General features: G+C 38.3%; 1 protein-coding gene across 2 annotated transcripts in view; it reads right to left on the bottom strand.

Annotated features, from left to right (window-relative positions):
* Positions 1-19584, bottom strand: part of gpsm1b (G protein signaling modulator 1b) — a 59961-nt gene that overhangs the window by 15072 nt on the left and 25305 nt on the right. For both annotated transcript variants that reach the window (XM_017702896.2, XM_017702895.2), the window contains exons 4-11: positions 17759-17901; positions 15693-15816; positions 14938-15053; positions 11846-12001; positions 9893-10001; positions 8589-8703; positions 1606-1676; positions 1005-1169 (exon numbers count right to left, since the gene is read on the bottom strand). In XM_017702896.2, coding sequence (XP_017558385.1) covers positions 1005-1169; positions 1606-1676; positions 8589-8703; positions 9893-10001; positions 11846-12001; positions 14938-15053; positions 15693-15816; positions 17759-17901 — 999 coding nt within the window. The remainder of the gene's footprint in view (positions 1-1004; positions 1170-1605; positions 1677-8588; positions 8704-9892; positions 10002-11845; positions 12002-14937; positions 15054-15692; positions 15817-17758; positions 17902-19584) is intronic.

Below are 19584 nucleotides of genomic sequence, written 5' to 3' on the forward strand. Positions count from 1 at the left end.
CACTTTTATACTTGGAAGAAGCTGTAAGATTCAATTAAAGGCTTAAGCGAGACAAAGCCCTTCAGCATACATTACCCCCATCAGCAAAAAGAGAGTGTTTTAATGCCCTGCCTTTAAGCCTGTTACAGTCATCAGCAGCCTTTGTGTCTGTGTGAAAGTAATGTGGTGGTAAGTAATGGTGTTTTGTGAATAATGGTGACGGATAGATTTCATTTATTCAGCACATGCTGAGATCTGTGCTAGTTTTTCCTGGGAAAACATACAATTTTGACAACAAATCCTATTGAGCTGCAATGCCAAAAGCTCCTTGCTGCAAAATCTATCAAACCGCATTTGCATTTGCTCAAACTGATAAAATATACCAGACCCATTTAGAGCTATCTGTGGCTGATGAATAAAAAAACACAGGTTATTAAACCTGACATGGCGGTTGCAGAAAACTAAAAGAAATGACAAATGTTTTGTATCTGCAAAGGTTAAGGTGTACTTAAAAGGGCAAAACGGATATATTTGAAAGGATCTGGAACCCTAGATTAGACTAAAAAGACAAAGACGAATAACGGGGAGGGAGTCTATCTATCTACAAAATGGAAATCTGCAAACCATCAAAGAAATTTCTCTCTTACAGTGGGAAAAGCAGTGGCCCTTATATGGAACTTTGCGGAACACCAAAGGAAAAACTAACATTTTTAGATTTAAAATTATCCAAGGTAAGAAAAAAATGCCTGCTTGTCAAATATGATGCAAGATGTTCTAAAGCTGTGCCTGAAATCTCTTCCTAATTTTCAAGGTGATGGGACAAAAACAATTAGTAAATGAAATGATTTAGATGTAACTTAAATGTAAGTATATAGAGGATATTCCTCACTAATGGAATAGAAGTAAAATAAACACTCAGAAAAGTATAAATCCATCAAAATGTTACGTACATAGAACTCAGTGAATGTTAGTTCTGAATTAAGAAATAAATCAGTGATTTGCCTGCTTTGCTTTACAGTGCTTACCGGAGGTGGCACTTGCACAGTGATGTCATCCGTGTCCACAGGCGAGTCCAGCCACTGTCTGTCGTCTGATGACTGGCTGTCTGAATAGCCCTTCCTCCGGCTGGACTGAGACATCTGACTTTTAGACCTTCTGGACATCCCGTCCACTTCCTGTCCATCTCCATTCTGCATTGGCATAAAAAGAGCTCAGTTTGGGTTCACAGGACTTCCAATTTCACATACATGGAAAACGGTCTACTCTTTGACTAAATGTGAATAAGAAATGTGATTCATCGCTGAAAATCCATTATAGTCTAGGCTTAGGCCTAATATTAGTCTGAGAAACTGCCTCAATGTCCAGCCTTTAAGTAAACAGGTTTTTGTTATTCTGCCTTTAAGAGTCATATATGTAAATGAGCTCTGTTCTGATTGGCTGTCCTATGCTGAATACGAGAATATATGTAAATATGTTCGTCTTGGTGACATCACAAAAAACTATGAATTCAAATCTCTCATTACTTTAGCTTTGTCATTTAAAGGTGGTGATTGTCTGTCTGTCTGTCTGTCTGTCTGTCTGTCTGAGCTTGAGAAGCCTGAAATAGCCTTTTTTAAAAAACGCTACCTTTTCAGAACTGTACTTCCAAAGGTCAACACTGTCCATGCTGTTCCTCTTGGTGAACTTTGGCCTGGCTCCTGAAAGTGGGACACAAAACATGGTCACTGCTTAACAATCTTTTTTTTTCATTCTTTTTAAACCAGTTTGTTAATCCAGGCTGTGTGACAAGTGGTCAAAGCACTAACCCTAAAAACAGTGCAACAAAAACCAATGCAGGCCTGCCTGAAATAACACAAGTAGAAGTAAAAACACAAGGAATAAAGTCTCAGCTCACAAAAAAATATCCAGTACTGAGTAACTACACCAGAACTTCTTAGTCTATCCAGCACCTTATCAGCATAGTAAGTGAAGTTTTTTGGGCTCTATTATTCTCCTTTTGCATTATTTTGCTTTTTAAAAGTGCAAATTTGTGGAATGGAGTAAAGTAGGTGTTTCTAATAAAGTGGCCAGTGAGTGGAAGTAGAAGGTGTGTGTTTCCAATATAGTGGCCAGTGAGTGGAAGTAGAAGGTGGGTGTTTCCAATTAAGTGGCCAGTGGGTGGAAGTAGAAGTTGAGTGTTTCCAATTAAGTGGCCAGGGGGGAGAAGTAGAAGGTGGATGTTTCCAATTAAGTGGCCAGTGGGTGAAAGTAGAAGGTGGGTGTTTCCAATATAGTGGCCAGTGAGTGGAAGTAGAAGGTTTGTATTTCCAATAAAGTGCCCAGTGATTGGAAGAACAAGGTAGGTGTTTCTAACAAAGTGGCCAGTGAATGGAAGCACAAGGTATGTGTTTCTAATATTTTGCCAGGTGTGTTGAAGTAGAAGGTTATGGTTTCCAATAAAGTGGCCAGTGAGCAGAAGTAGAGGGTGAGTGTTTCCAATAAAGTGGCCAGTGAGTGGAAGCGCAAGGTAGGTGTTTCTAACACAGTGGACAGTGAGTGGAAGTAGAAGGTAGGTGTTTCCAATACAGTGTCCAGTGAGTGGAAATACAAGGAGGCGTTTCTAATAAGGTAGATGGTGAATGTATACTGTGTCAAAGCTTCTACTTTACATGCATACTCTTAAATCAATCAGCATGAAAATTAAAATGTTCCTAAATGTGTCGGTGTGTGACCATGCTCATTGTCTGCTAATGTAAAATCATTTCAAGTACATCCTCTCTATGTCAGATGTTTCAAATGAACTGCTTTGTAAAACTATAAAAGCCTTTTACACACGCCTGCGCTCGAAAATGATTTGCTGACCTCAAGAAAAAGCTAATTCTTCTAAAGCAGTCAGGCATTAGAATCTAAACTGTCTAACCATGAAAGCTTTTAAAGGATTTAGACACGTCTCACCCAGCCACTCTGCACCCAGCCACCTCCAAAAAAAAATAAAGATGAATTTGAACTTTCAGAATGAAATTCTGGACCACCTTTTCAGCTCAGAGATGAGATAGGGCTGCAAATAAACATTTAGGCTTATCGCTTCCACATCACTGCATATTGAGCAGAAGTTTAAAGTTGAGGCTCAAACAAAAAATTACAGTTTCCCCCTTATATTAAATGAAGTTGATCAGCCGAAACATGTTTGGTGTCTGAAGTTTGCTTCTTTAGTTAGCTAATGTAGCTGGCAAGTGATGGAAGCTAATACAAACAACAATCAGCACGGTGCTACTGCATGCCTAAATCATCACGCGCTCACCTCAAACTACATGGAGACGTTCAGTAGTTTCTAACAGACTTGATTATGTGGGTTCTGACACTCAACGAAGGATGGTGCTTGGTTTTAGAAGGCTAAGACGTAACCTTTTATAATTAATTCACTTTAAGAGCGCATGCAATTTGATATAATAATACAATCCAGAAAAACAATAACACTGACCAATATAACTTTATATTTATATTTCAGATAAAAAATGTTTCAATTTTAATACTCCATTAGTTTTAGGTCTGGTCACTGATATGACCGCTCTGCATGTTTTAATCCTGGCTGTGCCGCGACACCAGAAAAGGCCAATTATCAGTAATATCATCAGCCAATGGCAATAATACCAAGGGCTGCTAATAGCAGCCAACTGATACATCAGTCACACACTTGATCACATTAGCCATCTTCTATCCCTGCCACAAAAAAGCACTTAGCATTTAAATCAGCATACCAGCATCCAAAACAACATATCGCTGTCACCTCATATCTCAAAATGGTAACTTTACAGAAGAGAAAAAAAACATGCATTACTTTAATGTACGTCAATGGAACCAGATTTATTTCCAAGTCATTTTGGGCTGTTTCTCTTAGTCCATTCATCATGAAATTTACACCCAATGTAAAGGGCAACGGGTATTTTTGGATTATGTCAAAAACTGAAAAACAACAAAAATGGAGATACGAGGTTTTCTTCCGACACCAGTGATATGCACAATGCAAATAACCCTTTAATCACGCAAAGGGTTGTTTGAGTGTTCACAGTTCTATGGAACCATTTTCTTTACTAAAGAACCCTTGAAGAACCGTCTTTTTTAAGTGTGTAGCACCTCACAAATCACACGTTTTGTCAAAATGTACAGAGAAATCCTGCATTTTGTGATACGGTAATGTTTGTTACAAATGTCAGCTGATGTAATAATTACCTAAGAGGAGTTCTTTAACAAGGGGGTCTAACTTTAATGATGCAACACGGCTTGCACAGTTTCTATTGGTGGGGTATAAGCTTCCATTACTTGCTCCATCAGACTTATAGCTCCATACCTGAACTATCGCTTTAAATTCTGTCCTTCAAAGCTTCTGTTTACAGGAGTCTGAGCGAGAACATGCCAGAAACGCAGGAGCCCTGCTTCCTCACACACCCTCGTTGTTCCAAATAAACAGCCTTTCAGACGTGTTCTCTTTCTGTCTGTCTCCAGGGCTGTTCCTTCCTCGCCCTGACTCACTGCTTCCCCGTCCAGTGGGATGGCCGGCTTGGACTGACCTGAACTGAACCACCTCCAGCACAAAACTGTTCTTTTCTTTGGTTAGGAGCACTGTAGGCTGGGCTGGTCTCAAACATACCAAAGCACTTCAGCCAAGCATGCTGGGACAGTCAAGTATGACTGAAAGGAGGAATATTAGCAGACTGAACAGGAAAGGAATCTGCTTTTCTCACTGGAGGTCTGATTAAAAAGAGGTCTAGAAAGAAGCAAAGAGTTCATCCCTGCTTTCTTGCATTGGGAAACAGAATCATCAACAATAACAAAACACTGGGAGTATAAACTGCGTAAATGCATCCATATGAAGGTGGCGATTCAGTTGCTCTGGTTTGGTAATGTTATAGCTGATTGTAACTAATAGGGCTGTACAATGAAATAATATTTATAATACCGGCCTATATAAGTTATCTCGATATACAACCCCAATTCCAATGAAGTTGTAAACTTCCCAACTTCTTTGGAACGTTTATCTGTCTGGAAAGTTTATCTGTTTGAACATTAAATATCTTGTCTTTGTAGTGTACTCAAATGAATATAGGTTGAAAAGGATTTGCAAATCATCGTATTCTGTTTTTATTTATGTTTTACACAACGTCCCAACTTCACTGGAATTGGGGTTGTAAGTTTCCATGATAAATGCATCATTAGATCGGTTTACATGACAGAGCAAATCAAATGATATCAAAAATGCAGCAGATATGATTGACCCTCTGCACTGGGACTTAACCATTAGGCTGAACAACCATTTACAAGATACTTAACACTCAAACATTTCTCCACCCTGAACTACATGCTTGTAAAAAACGTGTCAAACATTATGATTGTTCTCACACAGTACTGTGTGTGAGGCAGGAATTTCTACTGTCACAACAAACATATTTAATACCTAAACAATAATAACAAAATAAATAAACAAAAACCTTCATTCTTGCATGTTTTCACACTTAAAATCATGTTTCTCTAAGTGTTAAGTAAAGATACGGTAGGTTCTATAAAGAACCAGGTTCTTCACATTCTATGGAGTACCAAAAAGGGTTCTTCTATTGTTACGATGTCAAATCTGTAACAAAAGAAGAATCCTTTTTGCTATATAGAACCCTTTTCAAGAAGGTTCTACTAAGAACCATAGAAAACACACTCTCTATCAATCTTATCTTAGTGATGCAAAGAACCCTTTAATCATGCAAAGGGTTCTTTGAGTGTTCATTGTTTTATATAGAACTATTTTCTTAACTAAAAAATCCTTGAAGAAGCATATTTTAAAGTGTGTATATAAAAATATGTACATATTTATTTGGTTTGTGGCTTAGAAAAAGCTGTTGAGGTAATTTCTCAGCCTTTCAGTGCACAAAAATGTGCTCTCAGTTCTGATGTAAGCAGCTGTTTGTATTTCATTTCTCTTATTTTGCACAATAGAGAATTTGTAATTTTGTATTTTCCTATTTGCTCAAAGGTGAAGTTACTTAGATTTTTGTTTATACATCCGAAAGAAAGTCTTCCATCCAGTCAGAGCACTATTTTAATAATAATTTATTGCTCCTCGTATTGTTATTGTTATATCTGTCAGATTTATAAAACATCACATTTTATGTCAATATCATATGGCCCTATAACAATATTCAATAAAGTCTCTCATTCCAGAGGAACAGAATTCCTGGTGCAATTTAAGATTTAATGATGCACTGAATTGTTTCCTAAAGAATCATTATTTCATAATTCCATTGTTGTCAAGTCAGAGATTTTCATACCTGCAAGCAATGTACCTCATTCATCAACGATTCTTAAGAAGAAATTTCTTCTTAAAACCCACTTACACAGTTTTTACAAAGATTCTGACATTCAACAGTGTTTTCTTATTTGGGATTTGAGAACAGAATCTACACACAGTTCTCTAGTTTATGAACACGTCATGTGTCTGATGTAGACTTTTTCTTAGGACCTTCCTCAAGAACATATTGGTGAATGGGGCCCAATGTATGTGATTTGTTTCTAACCTGATACTTTTAATATTTAATAACAGCACAGAACAGAACCAACGATCAAATAAACAGGGATGCAGCATCAGAATTTGCTCCAATCAGCAGTCAGTTATTTTAGCTGTGGCTGATCTGTGTGCATATTAAGAGGTAAATAATGTGAGGTAAGACATCTGAACCAAAATATCACAGCAGAATTATACACAACTCCTTGTCCTGAATAGTCACCTTTTACTTTCAATGGAGCTCTTTATTTGATAAATTCTATCTAAATAGCCATCTTATTTATATATTTATTTTTTATTTTTATTTTATTTTTTGTAAACTGTCGGTTTTCCCCTAGACTAAATAATGTTAATTGTGCTAGTATGGTTTATGTAATCCTTTAGCCCACCTATTGTGAGCTTTAGGTATTTCAAAAAAGTGCTAAATAAACAAAAAAAATCTGCTGTCCTCCAATCTGCCTTTGGAAATCAGTGCATCCCCACTAATAAACTAACATAGATTACAATTCCAATATATCTGTTAAATATTTAATCATCCTCCCGACCAAACTGACTAAATAAAATATATTTGTATTATAGACATCATAAACCCCTGGTTCATATCAAAAATGGTGGAATTCCCCTTTAACCAAAGCCTGTATAGTATATATGCATCTACAGCATCAGACACTAATTAACAATTACTGGTCAAGGCACAAAGCAAAATGAAACATGACGAAGCGCCACAGTCAGTTAAATTCCACAGCTACAGTTATTAACGGTTATTATCCATAATGAGCGTATTTGACTTTACCTCTATTAAACAGGCTTGACCCCGTGCTGTTGTGGAACACTTGAGCGCTACATGAGTGAGACGTCCCTGGTGTATTGATAACTGCAGCAGTGGTGAATGTGCTCTGTTTAGAGCAGAGCTGCTATGGAGGTTTGTGCCGGAGTGGCCGCTGCCAGGCTGTGGAGCTGCCCACTACATCTCTACCAACTGGAGCACAATTCATCACTGATGACCACTCTTTCTCCAATATAGCACAAGCTGGGGTGTGAAGGTGTTCATTTATGTGTGTTTAGCTATGAGGAGAGAGTGGGAGAGTTGTGAAAAGAGGTGGGGCGGCTAGAGTGGACACAAAGCGTCCATTAAGCAGTGCTAGGGCTGGGCAATATAAACAAATATGTCCGTGTTGTGATTATACTGTTACATACTGCGACTGAAATAAAAATTTGCAGTCAAACAAATGACAGACAAAAATACAGATGCTGAGTGGGTTTTCATGTGCTTAACATCCAATAACTGCAGAGAATTGGATTTTGTCAGTAATCCGATCATCACGTTTACGTACACTTAAGTAATCAGATAATGTGAAACTCTGGGTCTGCATGAATCAGTCAGTAATATATAAACCTTAAACTTTATTCTGCCACTTTACCTGAAAAAAAAATGAACATACATCATCTAGAAGATGAAGAATCCTTCATTTCCTCAAGCATGCACTCGGTTTCAGTGTCACACCAAAAGTGTTTTGCTGTGTATTGCGGCAACACCGCTTACTTGTTTCCGGTACCGCACATGTAAAGACTAAGAAATCCGAAAGAAATCAGAGTAAGAGTTCACATCCACTGAGAAATCTGATTACTGGGCTAAAATCCAGCCTCTTTATCAGATTTCTTAATTTGATTTCTAAACCTTACTCTGATCAAAGAAATCAGTGTGCTGTTTACATGACCATTGAATAATCAGATAACTGCAGAAATAGGCCGCTGACTTCAAGCCACATGTTATTTACTATAGATTTGGGGTCTAGATTTCAAATAATATGCCACAGGTTTCCAGTTTTGGTCCTGGCGTACCCCCTAACCTACATAATTTTCCAGCTATAACTCTTCCACTTTAACTCAGGAAAGATTTGTTAATTATTAATTATTAATTATTTGTCAAATAATAAATATCAGTTTACAAGTCTGAACATCAAACTAACTGGATTACATGAACACCATGAAGGAGACTCATCTGGAGCTGCCCTCTGATTATCTAGAGGCTCATGCTCTGCAAAACTGTCATTGCTGTAGCAAAAACTGTGATAACATTTACCTTGCATCTCAAACTCTGAACCACATGGAGACAGATCCCCCTCTTTCACCCCAAGAGCCTCCATCAGCTGCTCCACGTTCATCCTGGCTGTCAGCTCTCCATTCCTGTCCCCGATCTGAGACAGTAAGAAGGAGCGAAAGAGAGGTGAAATTGGCTACTTACATCTCACTTTCTCACAATATACTTACTCTACAGGTAAACCAATCTTCAGCCTGATTTAGTCATGTCTAATTTCACCCGCTAGCTAGGTCCCCATCACAAGATGCTCCCAAGAAAGAGTGAAGGCTAGCATGTGCTAATTTTTCTTTTTTAATTTAATAATTTAATTTTAATTTGAGGTGAATGCTAACTGCTAATTCTGTTATGCCAGCTACCAGCCTTCCAAACAGGCTCGAGGCCAATTTGCTTTCTTTTACAAGAATTGTGTGTCGGGGGACGAAGTGGGTTTCATGGCTGAGCAGCTACACACAAGCCAATGATCACTGTGCACAATGCCAAGTGTCGGCTTAAGTGGTGTAAAGCATCCCGCTACTGGACTCTGGAGCAGTGCAAACGAATTCTAGTGGAACTGCTAGAGTCAACAGTAAAGTTTGGTGGAGGAGGGATAATAGGCTCAGGCTGGGTTCGCTCATTAGTTCCAATGAAGGGTAATGCTAAAGCACAAAATCCATATAGAAATTGGCAATAAATACTAATACACAGGTTAATTAAGGTTAGTGTTTTGAGTGTCTATGTCTGTACAAAATGAGTTTAAATACACTCACGGAACACCTGTGCACCCACTCATTCATGTAATTATCGAATCAGTCAGAAACTCACTCAAACAGCCATGGATCCAACCTGCCTTGAGTCAACAGTCCAGGCTGGTGGAGGTGGTGTAATGGTGTAGGGAAATTTCTTGGCACAATTTGGGGGAATTAATGCCAATCAATTAATATCTATCAATCATTGCTGGAATGCCTCAGCCTGTTTGAGTTTACCATCATCTAATGGCTGCTACCAACATGATAATGCACCAGGTCACAAAGCAGAAGTAGCTCAAACTGGTTTTATGAACATGACAATGAGTTCAGTGTTCTTCAGTGACCTTCCCAATCATGATGTCAACATGAACCAGAATTTCAAAGGAATGTTTCCAACATCTTGTGGACTCCATGCCACAAAAACTGAGCCTGATTTGAGAGCAAAGGGAGGCTCTACTCAGTATTGGTATAATGCTCTGAATAAAATTCTCAGTGAGTGTATGTTGTCTCTTATTATAAATTATAAATTTTCCTCGTATAAACACAAATCTCCATTCTGACCTCTCTTGAGATGTCGAGGTGTTTACGGGCATAGTGCAGGGCCTGTCTGTGGTTTCCTAAAGACACGTAAGCATTGCCCAGACTCCAGCATGCACGGCCTTCCCCAACCCTGCAACAAGGAAAAAGAGCTGAATGAGGTTCTGCGCAGTATAACACAAATAAAGCAGTAACAATGTATCCTTACATACACTAGTTTTGTAACACTCATTAAAAACATCAATTATGTCTGAAAACCACTGGCAGAAAACCTACAAATATTTAAAAAGCAAGGCTGGATTAAAGGGTGGATATATAAGATCATAAAAGATTGTTTTAACAATAAAATAACCTTTGTTTGCCAGACATGGATGAAGTTGAATCTGTCGTAAAAATATAGCAAGAAACCAAGCTGTAGAATTTGGTTACTGTTAGAATTCATTCCATTTTTTTATACTTTGTGTCGAAACTCATCCAGATGGCCATCCTAATGAGTGAATACTGACATTCAGTTGTGCAAACACAGCTTGGATAATCTCAATAGAGAAGCACTGACCAATATTATGGATCACTCTGGAGCAGCTGCACATGAGCCTAAATTCATGTAGAGCAGTATAAAGTACCCCAGCACTGGGCAGTGGAACAGTGGAACTGCATTCTCTGAAGTGATTGAGCTCCATCCAATCGGATAACTCAAAATTAGAATTCAATTAAAAGGATTTGTAATATCAGTGTGGTAATGTCCTCCTAATCACACTGCTGCTGGTGCAAGACCTTGAAGTCTAGGAAGTAGAGTCTGCTACTGTACTACTAGACATGTCTAGTACTCTAGAGCAGGGGTCGGCAGCATGCTGTTACTGAACTGTAGCGGCTCCACAGCAGAATTAGACTTTTAGGTAAAACATAAAATAATCCTCCTTTGCAGTAAAATAAAGCTCTGCTGATCATTCAACACACTTTTAACGATAAATGGTCTTTAACACTGGACTTATTGTATAACTATTAATTCTCCCTTTAACCCTGAAGGTTGGCGTGCAGACTGCAATGATGCAATAAGCAACAATCTAGCCTAGCTAGTAGCTCACAAAAATGCAAAGAAAAAGATGAACATCGATCATTTCGAGATGAATGGACTGCATTTATGATCACTCCATCTGGTTTCCTGATATGTTTCGTCTGCAACGAGAAACTGTCAAACACTAAAGAGTTGCGAGACTGAAGTCAGCTTCTCATTTGAATTCTCCCGTTCCACCTTAAATGACGCATCAAATACATTCTGACACCTCAGGCACTATTTAAGGTGGAACGGGGAAAATTAGAACAAGAAGCTGGCGAATGAGAAGCGACTTCAGCCTCATAAGAAGTCGAACGTTTAGATTTTACAAGAAACTATTCTACATTTGAGGAGGAGTTTCCTGTTGGAGATGTGAAAAAAGCAGCTATAGCAATTAGAGCTGAGCTAAAGCTTAAAGCAGAGCAAAGTAAGTCTGCGTTTTCATTTACATTATTTTCTTAGCACATACTGAGATATATTTACAGCCAAGATGGTGAATGTGAGTTGATTTTTGTTGAAAAGACAAAATGGCTCTTCTTAACATTTTTGTTGCCGACCCCTGCGCTAGGGTTATTACAGTCAAGTGGGGATGCGCACACAATTTGTCCAGTTCTGTTGTCGTTTATATCAAAGGAAAGTCAGTTCCTTGAAACAGACATGAGAAATCTGAGAAACTCTTTCCTACCAGATGAAAATGACCATAATTACCATTCGCTGAAATACATTAAATCTCTGACCGCCTGTAAACAAATGTCCTGAGATATATATATATATAGATTATCTTTTTCCAGTAAAGCATTTTGGATCTTTGAAAGATGCAGATCACTAATATACAGCCTCAGTCTGTTGAAGAACCTGAAAGCCTCATCGCAGGGCTTTGCTGAGCTTATCATTACATACAGCAGTTTATTAGGTCTGCAGACCTGTCGTTGAGCTCCTGTGCGATGAGCAGGTGTTTGAGGTGGTAGTCAATGGCGCGGTCGTACTGCTGCAGCAGTGTGTATGTGTTCCCCAGACTGTAACACGCCTGCGCCTCCATCACCTGGTCCTTCAGCTGCCGGGACAGCTGCAGCGTCTTCCTAATGGACGAACACAAAAAGCAGTGTTTAGAGCTACACTTATAAGCTTCGTATGTACTCAGTCAACTCACAGAGGCTGTCAGTTTGCTCAAAGTGTACACAGTAAACCCCTTAAACTGCAGGCTTATTATTGAATTAATCTTGAGATGTATTATTCGTCAAATACAAGGGCTGCGCGATAAATTGTATTTTTTGTTATCATGATGAGTTTCGGCGATAAACACATGACTAATGGCTGCAGTGACAGAATGGCGGTCACGCATGAGTGAGGGTGAGTGACTTCACCATACATCTATACAGCCAACCACAAAACATACACAAACACAGCTCAAAAACTACTAGAAAAAATAAAAACTAAAACACAAGTGTTCTCATTCCCAGGGAAGTGTAAGTGTAAAATCTGTAGCAATAAAGGCGACTGCATCACCATAAGGAGTATTTAAACAAATATACTGTACATTTTTCCTATTTGTATTTATATACAAATTTATAACACTGTGCAATAGATTCAGGTGCTTTAATCCTTTAGATTAAATCTATTTGGAGGTTCAAGAATTAAAATCTGTTCTTCAAAGTAGCTTACAATCTCAACTACTTTTATCAAAAATAAAAAAAAGCATGTTACTTTTTTCCATATTTGCTTGTATTTGTGTTTATTCTAATAATAAATGGTGTAATTGCAAAAACACTTGTGCAGATAAAGGGTTTTGGTTTTCAACAATTTAAGACCATATGCTTTTTGCAGGGTAACATACAGCCTTTCTACAATGTTTTTATAGAATGCTGACTGGCTTTTAGCCTTACAATGCACAAAAATACACTATATTGCCAAAGGTTTTCACTCAGCCATGAAAATCATTGAATTCAGGTGTTGCAATCACTTCCATGGCCATAGGTGTATAAAACCAAGCCCCTAGGCCTGCAGACTGCTTCTACAGACATTAGTGAAAGAATGGGTCGCTCTCAGGAGCTCAGTGAATTCCGGCATGGTACCGTGATCGGACCCCACCTGGGCAACAAGTCCAGTCATGAAATTTCCTCACTACTAAATATTCCACAGTCAACTGTCAGTGTGATTATAAAAAAGTGGAAGCAACTGGGAACGACAGCAACTCAGCCACAGAGTGAATGACAGAGCGGGGTCAGCGGAGGTCACCAACTTTCTGCAGTCAATCGCTACAGACCTCCAAACTTCATGTGGCCTTCAGATTAGCTCAAGAACAGCGTAGAGAGCTTCATGGAATGAGTTTCCATGGCTGAGCAGCTGCATCCAAGCCTTACATCACCAAGCGCAATGCAAAGCCTTGAATGCAGTCTTGTAAAGTGCTGCCACTGGACTCTAGAGCAGTGGAGACGTGTTCTCTGGAGTGGGGAATCACGCTTCTCTGTCTGGCAATCTGATGGATGAGTCTGAGTTTGGCGGTTGCCAGTAGAACGGTATTTGTCTGACTGAATTGTGCCAAGTGTAAAGTTTGGAGGAGGGGGGATTATGGTGTGTGGTTGTTTTTCAGGAGTTGGGCTCGGCCCCTTAGTTCCAGTGAAAGGAGCTCTTAATGCTTCAGCAGACCAAGAGATTTTGGACAGCTCCCAACTTTGTGGGAACAGTTTGGGGACAGCCCCTTCTTGTTCTAACATGACTGCCCACCAGTGCACAAAGCAAGATCCATAAAGACATGGATGAGCGAGTTTGAATTAGAGCGGAGACTGCGAGCCAGGCCTTCTCGTCCAAATTCAGTGTCTGACCTCACAAATGCGCTTCTGGAAGAACAGTCAAAAATTCCCATAAACACACTCCTAACCCTTGTGGAAAGCCTTCGAAAAAGAGTTGAAGCTGTTGTAGCTGCAAAGGGTGGGCTGACTTCACATTAAACCCTATGGATTAAGAATGGGATGTCACTCAAGTTCATATGTGCGTGATGTGAAGCCAGACAAACAAAATACTTTTGGCAATATAGTGTATAAATGATTCAGTATCTACTATAAACAATTGCATACCTGCTATGAAGTATTCATTAACTACTATGAAGTATTCAGTAACTACTATGAAGTATTCAGTATCTGCTATAAAGTATTTAGCATCTGCTATGAATTATTCAGTACCCACTATGATGTATCCAGTGACTACTATGAAGTACTCAGTAACTACGATGAATAATTCAGCATCTACTATGACCTATTCAGTATCTACCATAAGTATTCATTATCTATTATAAATTATTCAGTAACTATTCTGAATTACTCTGTATCAACTATTAAACATATGATCTGTAGTTATGAGTGAGGAACTGAAGTCTCGACCCACCTCAGACCTATTTAGTATTTAAAGCGACAGAAAATCAGGATGTGCAGTTGGCAGTCAGTGAAGAGGAGAACCATATAGTTTGTTTCAACTTAATCTGTCTGTCAGACCTGTAACATACATGCACCTACCGATTCCTAGAAAAGAACACTGAAGCCATAAAGTTGAAACTCATTACCACGAAAGTCAAAGGGCAGTCACTGGAACATGTTCTCACTGACTACTGTGTAAGTGCAGTGTGTTGTCTACTCTTTTCTGTATTCTCTATTCTGTATTTCTCTACTATCACACACACAGATTTTAATGTGCTTTGTAGCATTTGAGTTAAAATATTAACTCAAAACAATAAAGTGACTGCCCTTCTGTTCTTACAGGGAAATTACTGTCCATGGTAATCTGTCATATCATCACTGCCTAAAAAATAGTATCTCCAAAGCAGTAACTTTACATGAGAAAACTACCTTTCTTAACTTTTAATGTAAGTTAATGTAAATCGATTAACATTGTTTCAGGTGATCTGGTAGGCAGCTGTGACTACACTGTAAAACACTCACAGAGACAGACGCTGAGAGGTAACTGAGCTGGTACTAGTGTTGCACCTCTTTAGTCCTCTGGGTGTCAGTGTAGTCTCAGTTACCTGTAATACTCTGTTGCGGAGGTGAACTGGCCCAAGAAAATGAGAGCATTGCCCAGATTGCTGTACGCTCTCCGTTCCGCTGCCTTATCACCAAATTCCTTGGCGATGGAAAGTCTCTGGAGGGAGAAAGTCAGTGACCTTTCTTAGTACTCAGTCTTTATTTACCACAAACATGTTTTTTAATGCATTAATGAGAGTCAAACTCAAACAGGAAACAATTATTTCATGCATATGTAATAACAGCGTAGCAATAAGTAAGTATATAGCAGAAGAACAACAATCAATATTCCTTAGGAGTTTATTATTAAAATAACTGTTGGAATAAGTAAAAACAAAAAGAATATGTGCAGAGAAAGGTCATTCAGAATAGACCTCTAATTAAAAGCTTGAGAAAAATGCAACATATAGATGTAATTTGGCCATTTAAGTAAAAGACAATACATCCATGTAAAAACATCGAACGTAATTTTTTATACAGTCTTATGCAAATGTTATGACACCCGAAATTATCAAATAACATTTTGTTGATTTCTACTACTTTTAGTGCACAAGTTCTATTTATTTGCTGAGTTTAATATATTGGACACTTATAAACACCTGCACACATCTGTATTTCTTAATCAAGGGTGTCTTTACTTTTGCAAGACTGTACTTTTTTTTTTTTAATCAAGCACGGCTGATGGTCACAGGTCAGTGTTACCATGGCAATAAGGCCTAAGTGATCTTAGTGTTAGCTGTGAAAGCCGAGTTCGTACCTCCCGGTGGAACTTGATGGCTTCGACAAAATTACCCAGCAGGTAGTGGGTGTTGCCAAGGTTACCGAAAGCCCGGCCCTGGGCCGCACGGTCCCCTAATTCTTTCACCAACGAGAGGTTCATTCTGAAAAACAGTAAGGAGTTAGAGTAGCAGTCATTCCGGGAAACTTTATCCTTAAAAATGTTTTACAGGGACAAATTTGAATAAATGACGTATCAATTTTTTTACAAATACATTTTACACATTTTTATACAAGATTCACTCATAAACAGATGAATTAGGCATTTACATATGCAAAAAATGACTTGCACAACCACTGTCTTAAATTACTGTCTGGAACTACATATGCAGCTACTGTCTGCCTATTGAACTTGAAGGGGAAGGGCACAGTTTTATCTAAATTTGATAGAAATTCAAACAATGGCTACCATTCAAATTGCAGTATGATTGTTTTATTTACTATCCAAAACTATATAAAAATATTTTTAAACAAACACATCTTACATTTGTTCATACAAGATTCACACAATCACATGAATTAGGCATTTACATATGCAAAATAGTTCCTACTGTCTGCCTATTGAACTTAAAGGGGAATTCCACCACTTTTTTTATTTGATATAAATTCAAGTGTTAGGATAACGTCAAAATGTAAATGGCTTATAACCCAACACTTTTGAACTTGTATGTGTTTTCGGAGTTATTATATGAAATGTTAATGAAGAAAAAACACTGAAAAAATAGGTTTCCGTTTAGTACTGTATTGCCTCACAACTCCATGCATGTACCCCTCCGCAAAGAATGGATTTTATAAAAAGTTAGGACAAAACTTTCTCAAAACTATCAAAAAACAACGTCTCAGGTGTCATTCCAACATTTCATGTAATAACTTTCTGTGAGAGAGCATTTAGAGATGGATGCCTGGTTCCTATCACCACCACTGTGAACAATTCTGTCTCAGAAAGTTTCTCTAGAACAGAGCACTTCACACCAAACCACTCTGAATGACATTGATTACATCTTAACCATTTAGTTAAGCAGAAAATGTTAACATTTCCCATTTAATTCAAATGTTAACTTACAAAGATCATTTAATCAAAGACGAATGGTAAAGCCACATAGAGAAAAACCGCAGTGCGGTCACCATTTGCCTCTGACTGTTTTTTTTCTGCTCATAACGCAGGTCAGGTTTCCTTCACAGCCCCTATCGAATGAGGTTTACAGTCAAACATTGACCCCATGGAAAATCACGCTTTACTAAATTCTGTGCATGGCTGATCGTTCCTGCACCTGACACTTCTGGTTCTGCTGCTGCTGCATGTATGTGAGCCAATGCAAATATTATGCACAGTTATCTGTGAGAGACTCTAATTCTCCTTGATAAACAGGTATAAACAGATTCAAACTAATGAGGCTCCAGTGTGTACAGTGTACTGGATGCTCAACAGATGCAGTAACTGATAACTGATCACTTCATACAGCAATAAATCAAACAGCCTCCAATCGCTTTAGTCAAACACCGCTTTACTGACCGATACGTTTGTCATGTCGGCAGTAACTCAAAAACATGAGCTCAAAATCATCATCCAAGGTGTAATAACCTACTGTTAGATAAAATATTGATTTTAAAAACCCTGTTTACTAAAAGAAAAAGATGATGTAATTTATTACTATTTCAACCTCATTTTTCTTGGCCTTTGCTCATTTTCTGTGAAGAACATATAAAATAACCCATTTTCAGTGACTCCACACTGTTCACCCCTTACACATGTATATTACATGTGGTGTTGGGCTGAACCCACGGGGAGTAAAAGTGTGGAGGTGCTGTGTCCTTCTCTCTGTTCTCCTCCTACATGGCCTGCTGGTAGTGTGTGTGTGTGTGTGTGTGTGTGAGAGGGTGGACAACATGGACAGACTGCTGACTGGCTACAGCTGCTAAAGAAGAACCCTACATTGGCCACTTATGATATTTTAAGCATCTGGTATTTTTCATAAAAATTGTTATGGCTGTATTGTTTTTAAAAAACCTCACTGCCATGGGGGCAATCCAGTGTTGGTCACTCACTCGTAGAAAGCAGTAGCTCTCTGCAGGGTATCTCTAACATCGGATGGCAGGTCTCCAGGCTCCTGCGAGCAGCCCCACAGCTGCTGTTTTCCTTTAGCATGGAAAACATTACCGATGTTATACAGAGCCCTGGCCTCTCCAACCTAACAGAGTACACAGAGAGAGAGAGAGAGAGAGAGAGAGAGAGAGAGAGAGAGAGAGAAAGAGAGGGGAAGAGGGGGGCAAATGTGAGGTTACACTGGTGCATGTTACTGTGCAGCTAAATGAACCCATTATACACACATATATATAAAACACAAAGATAAACCTTGTATCTCAAAAATAGTAACATTACACGAGAAGGAAAAAACACACATTATTTTTAATGTAAGTCAATGGAACCAGACTTTTATTTTAGTAATTTTGGGCTGTTTCTTTTGGTCCTTTCATCTTGAAATTTATACACAATGTAAAGGGCAACAGGCATTTTCAAATTATGCCAAAAACTGAAAAATGACAAAAATGGAGAACCAAGGCAGCAATATGTCTGTGTGTGTGTGTGTGTGTGTGTATACATTCTTGAAAAAAATTTAAGGGTTCTTAGTTTTAAAAAAAAAAAAAAGCTTCTATATAGAATCATGAACACTCAAAGTACCCTTTGCGTGGCTAAAGCGTTCTTTGCTTTGTGAAAGGGTTCTTCAGATTGATGGAGAATGTGCTGTAGAAAAAAACACTGTTCTATCACTACAATGTCAAGCTTGTTATAGGAGAAGAACCTTTTTTTGGTGTTAAACAGAACACTCTTCAAAAAAGTTCTATATATCATCTACAGCACACATTGTCCATCAATTTGAAGAACCTTTTCACGACACAGGGAACCCTTTATTCATGCAAATGGTTCTTTGAGTGTTCATGGTCATACATAATCATTTTCTTTATTAAAAGAACCCTTAAACCTTTTTTTAAGCGTATGTATATATGATGCCTGATCAAAACTTGATCTCCATAAAACTTTGCAGAAGAAGGAAAAAGCATTAACTTTTAATGTAACAAGACTTTATTTTCAGTACATATTCGCTTTACATCCATTTGGTCATTCGTTATGAGTTTTTTTACATAATGCACAGTATTTTCAAATTATGAAATAAAAATGAAAAGGACAAAACATTGAGAACTTCTTTTCATTTACAAAATCAACAAAATGTATAAGCACCCAAACATTTGCGTACAGCTGATGTTTATCCTGCTCTACACACCTGACCAAGCAAACAAGATGCTTGTTAATTAGTTATATTTCACCAATATTTAAATATTCTGCATAGTTCAATCACAGAGATGTAAACAGAGTCAGAGTGGTTTGGTGTGAAACGCTGTTCTAGAGAAACTTACTGAGTCAGTACTGTTCACCTGTTCACAGTGGTGGTGATAGGAACCAGACGTCCACCTCTAAAAGCTCTGTCACAGAAAGTTGTTACATGAAATGGTTATGAATTCACTGCCTGGTGTCTCACACACCGTTTTACGGTAGTTTTCGGGTCAGGTTTCAGCTTAAACATCTTTTATTTAACCTATCTAAGTTGAAGAGGTGCATGTGCAGCATTTTAAGACAAAACAGTCCCCATAGAAAACCTTGCTTTTTCAGATTAACCACTATTTGACCATCATAAACATTCCATATAAAAACTTAGAAGACATGTAGATAACACTACATTTGCATTTGAGTGTCTACACCAAGCCATTTCGCCCCAAACCACTCAGAATGACTCTGTTTACATCTCGATGACTGACCTATGCAGAAACCTTTTTCCCTTAAATGAGTTGAATCAGATGTGCTAGATAAGACAAAG

This window comes from Pygocentrus nattereri, chromosome 23 (genome assembly GCF_015220715.1).
Source record: "Pygocentrus nattereri isolate fPygNat1 chromosome 23, fPygNat1.pri, whole genome shotgun sequence".
NCBI lineage: Eukaryota > Metazoa > Chordata > Actinopteri > Characiformes > Serrasalmidae > Pygocentrus > Pygocentrus nattereri.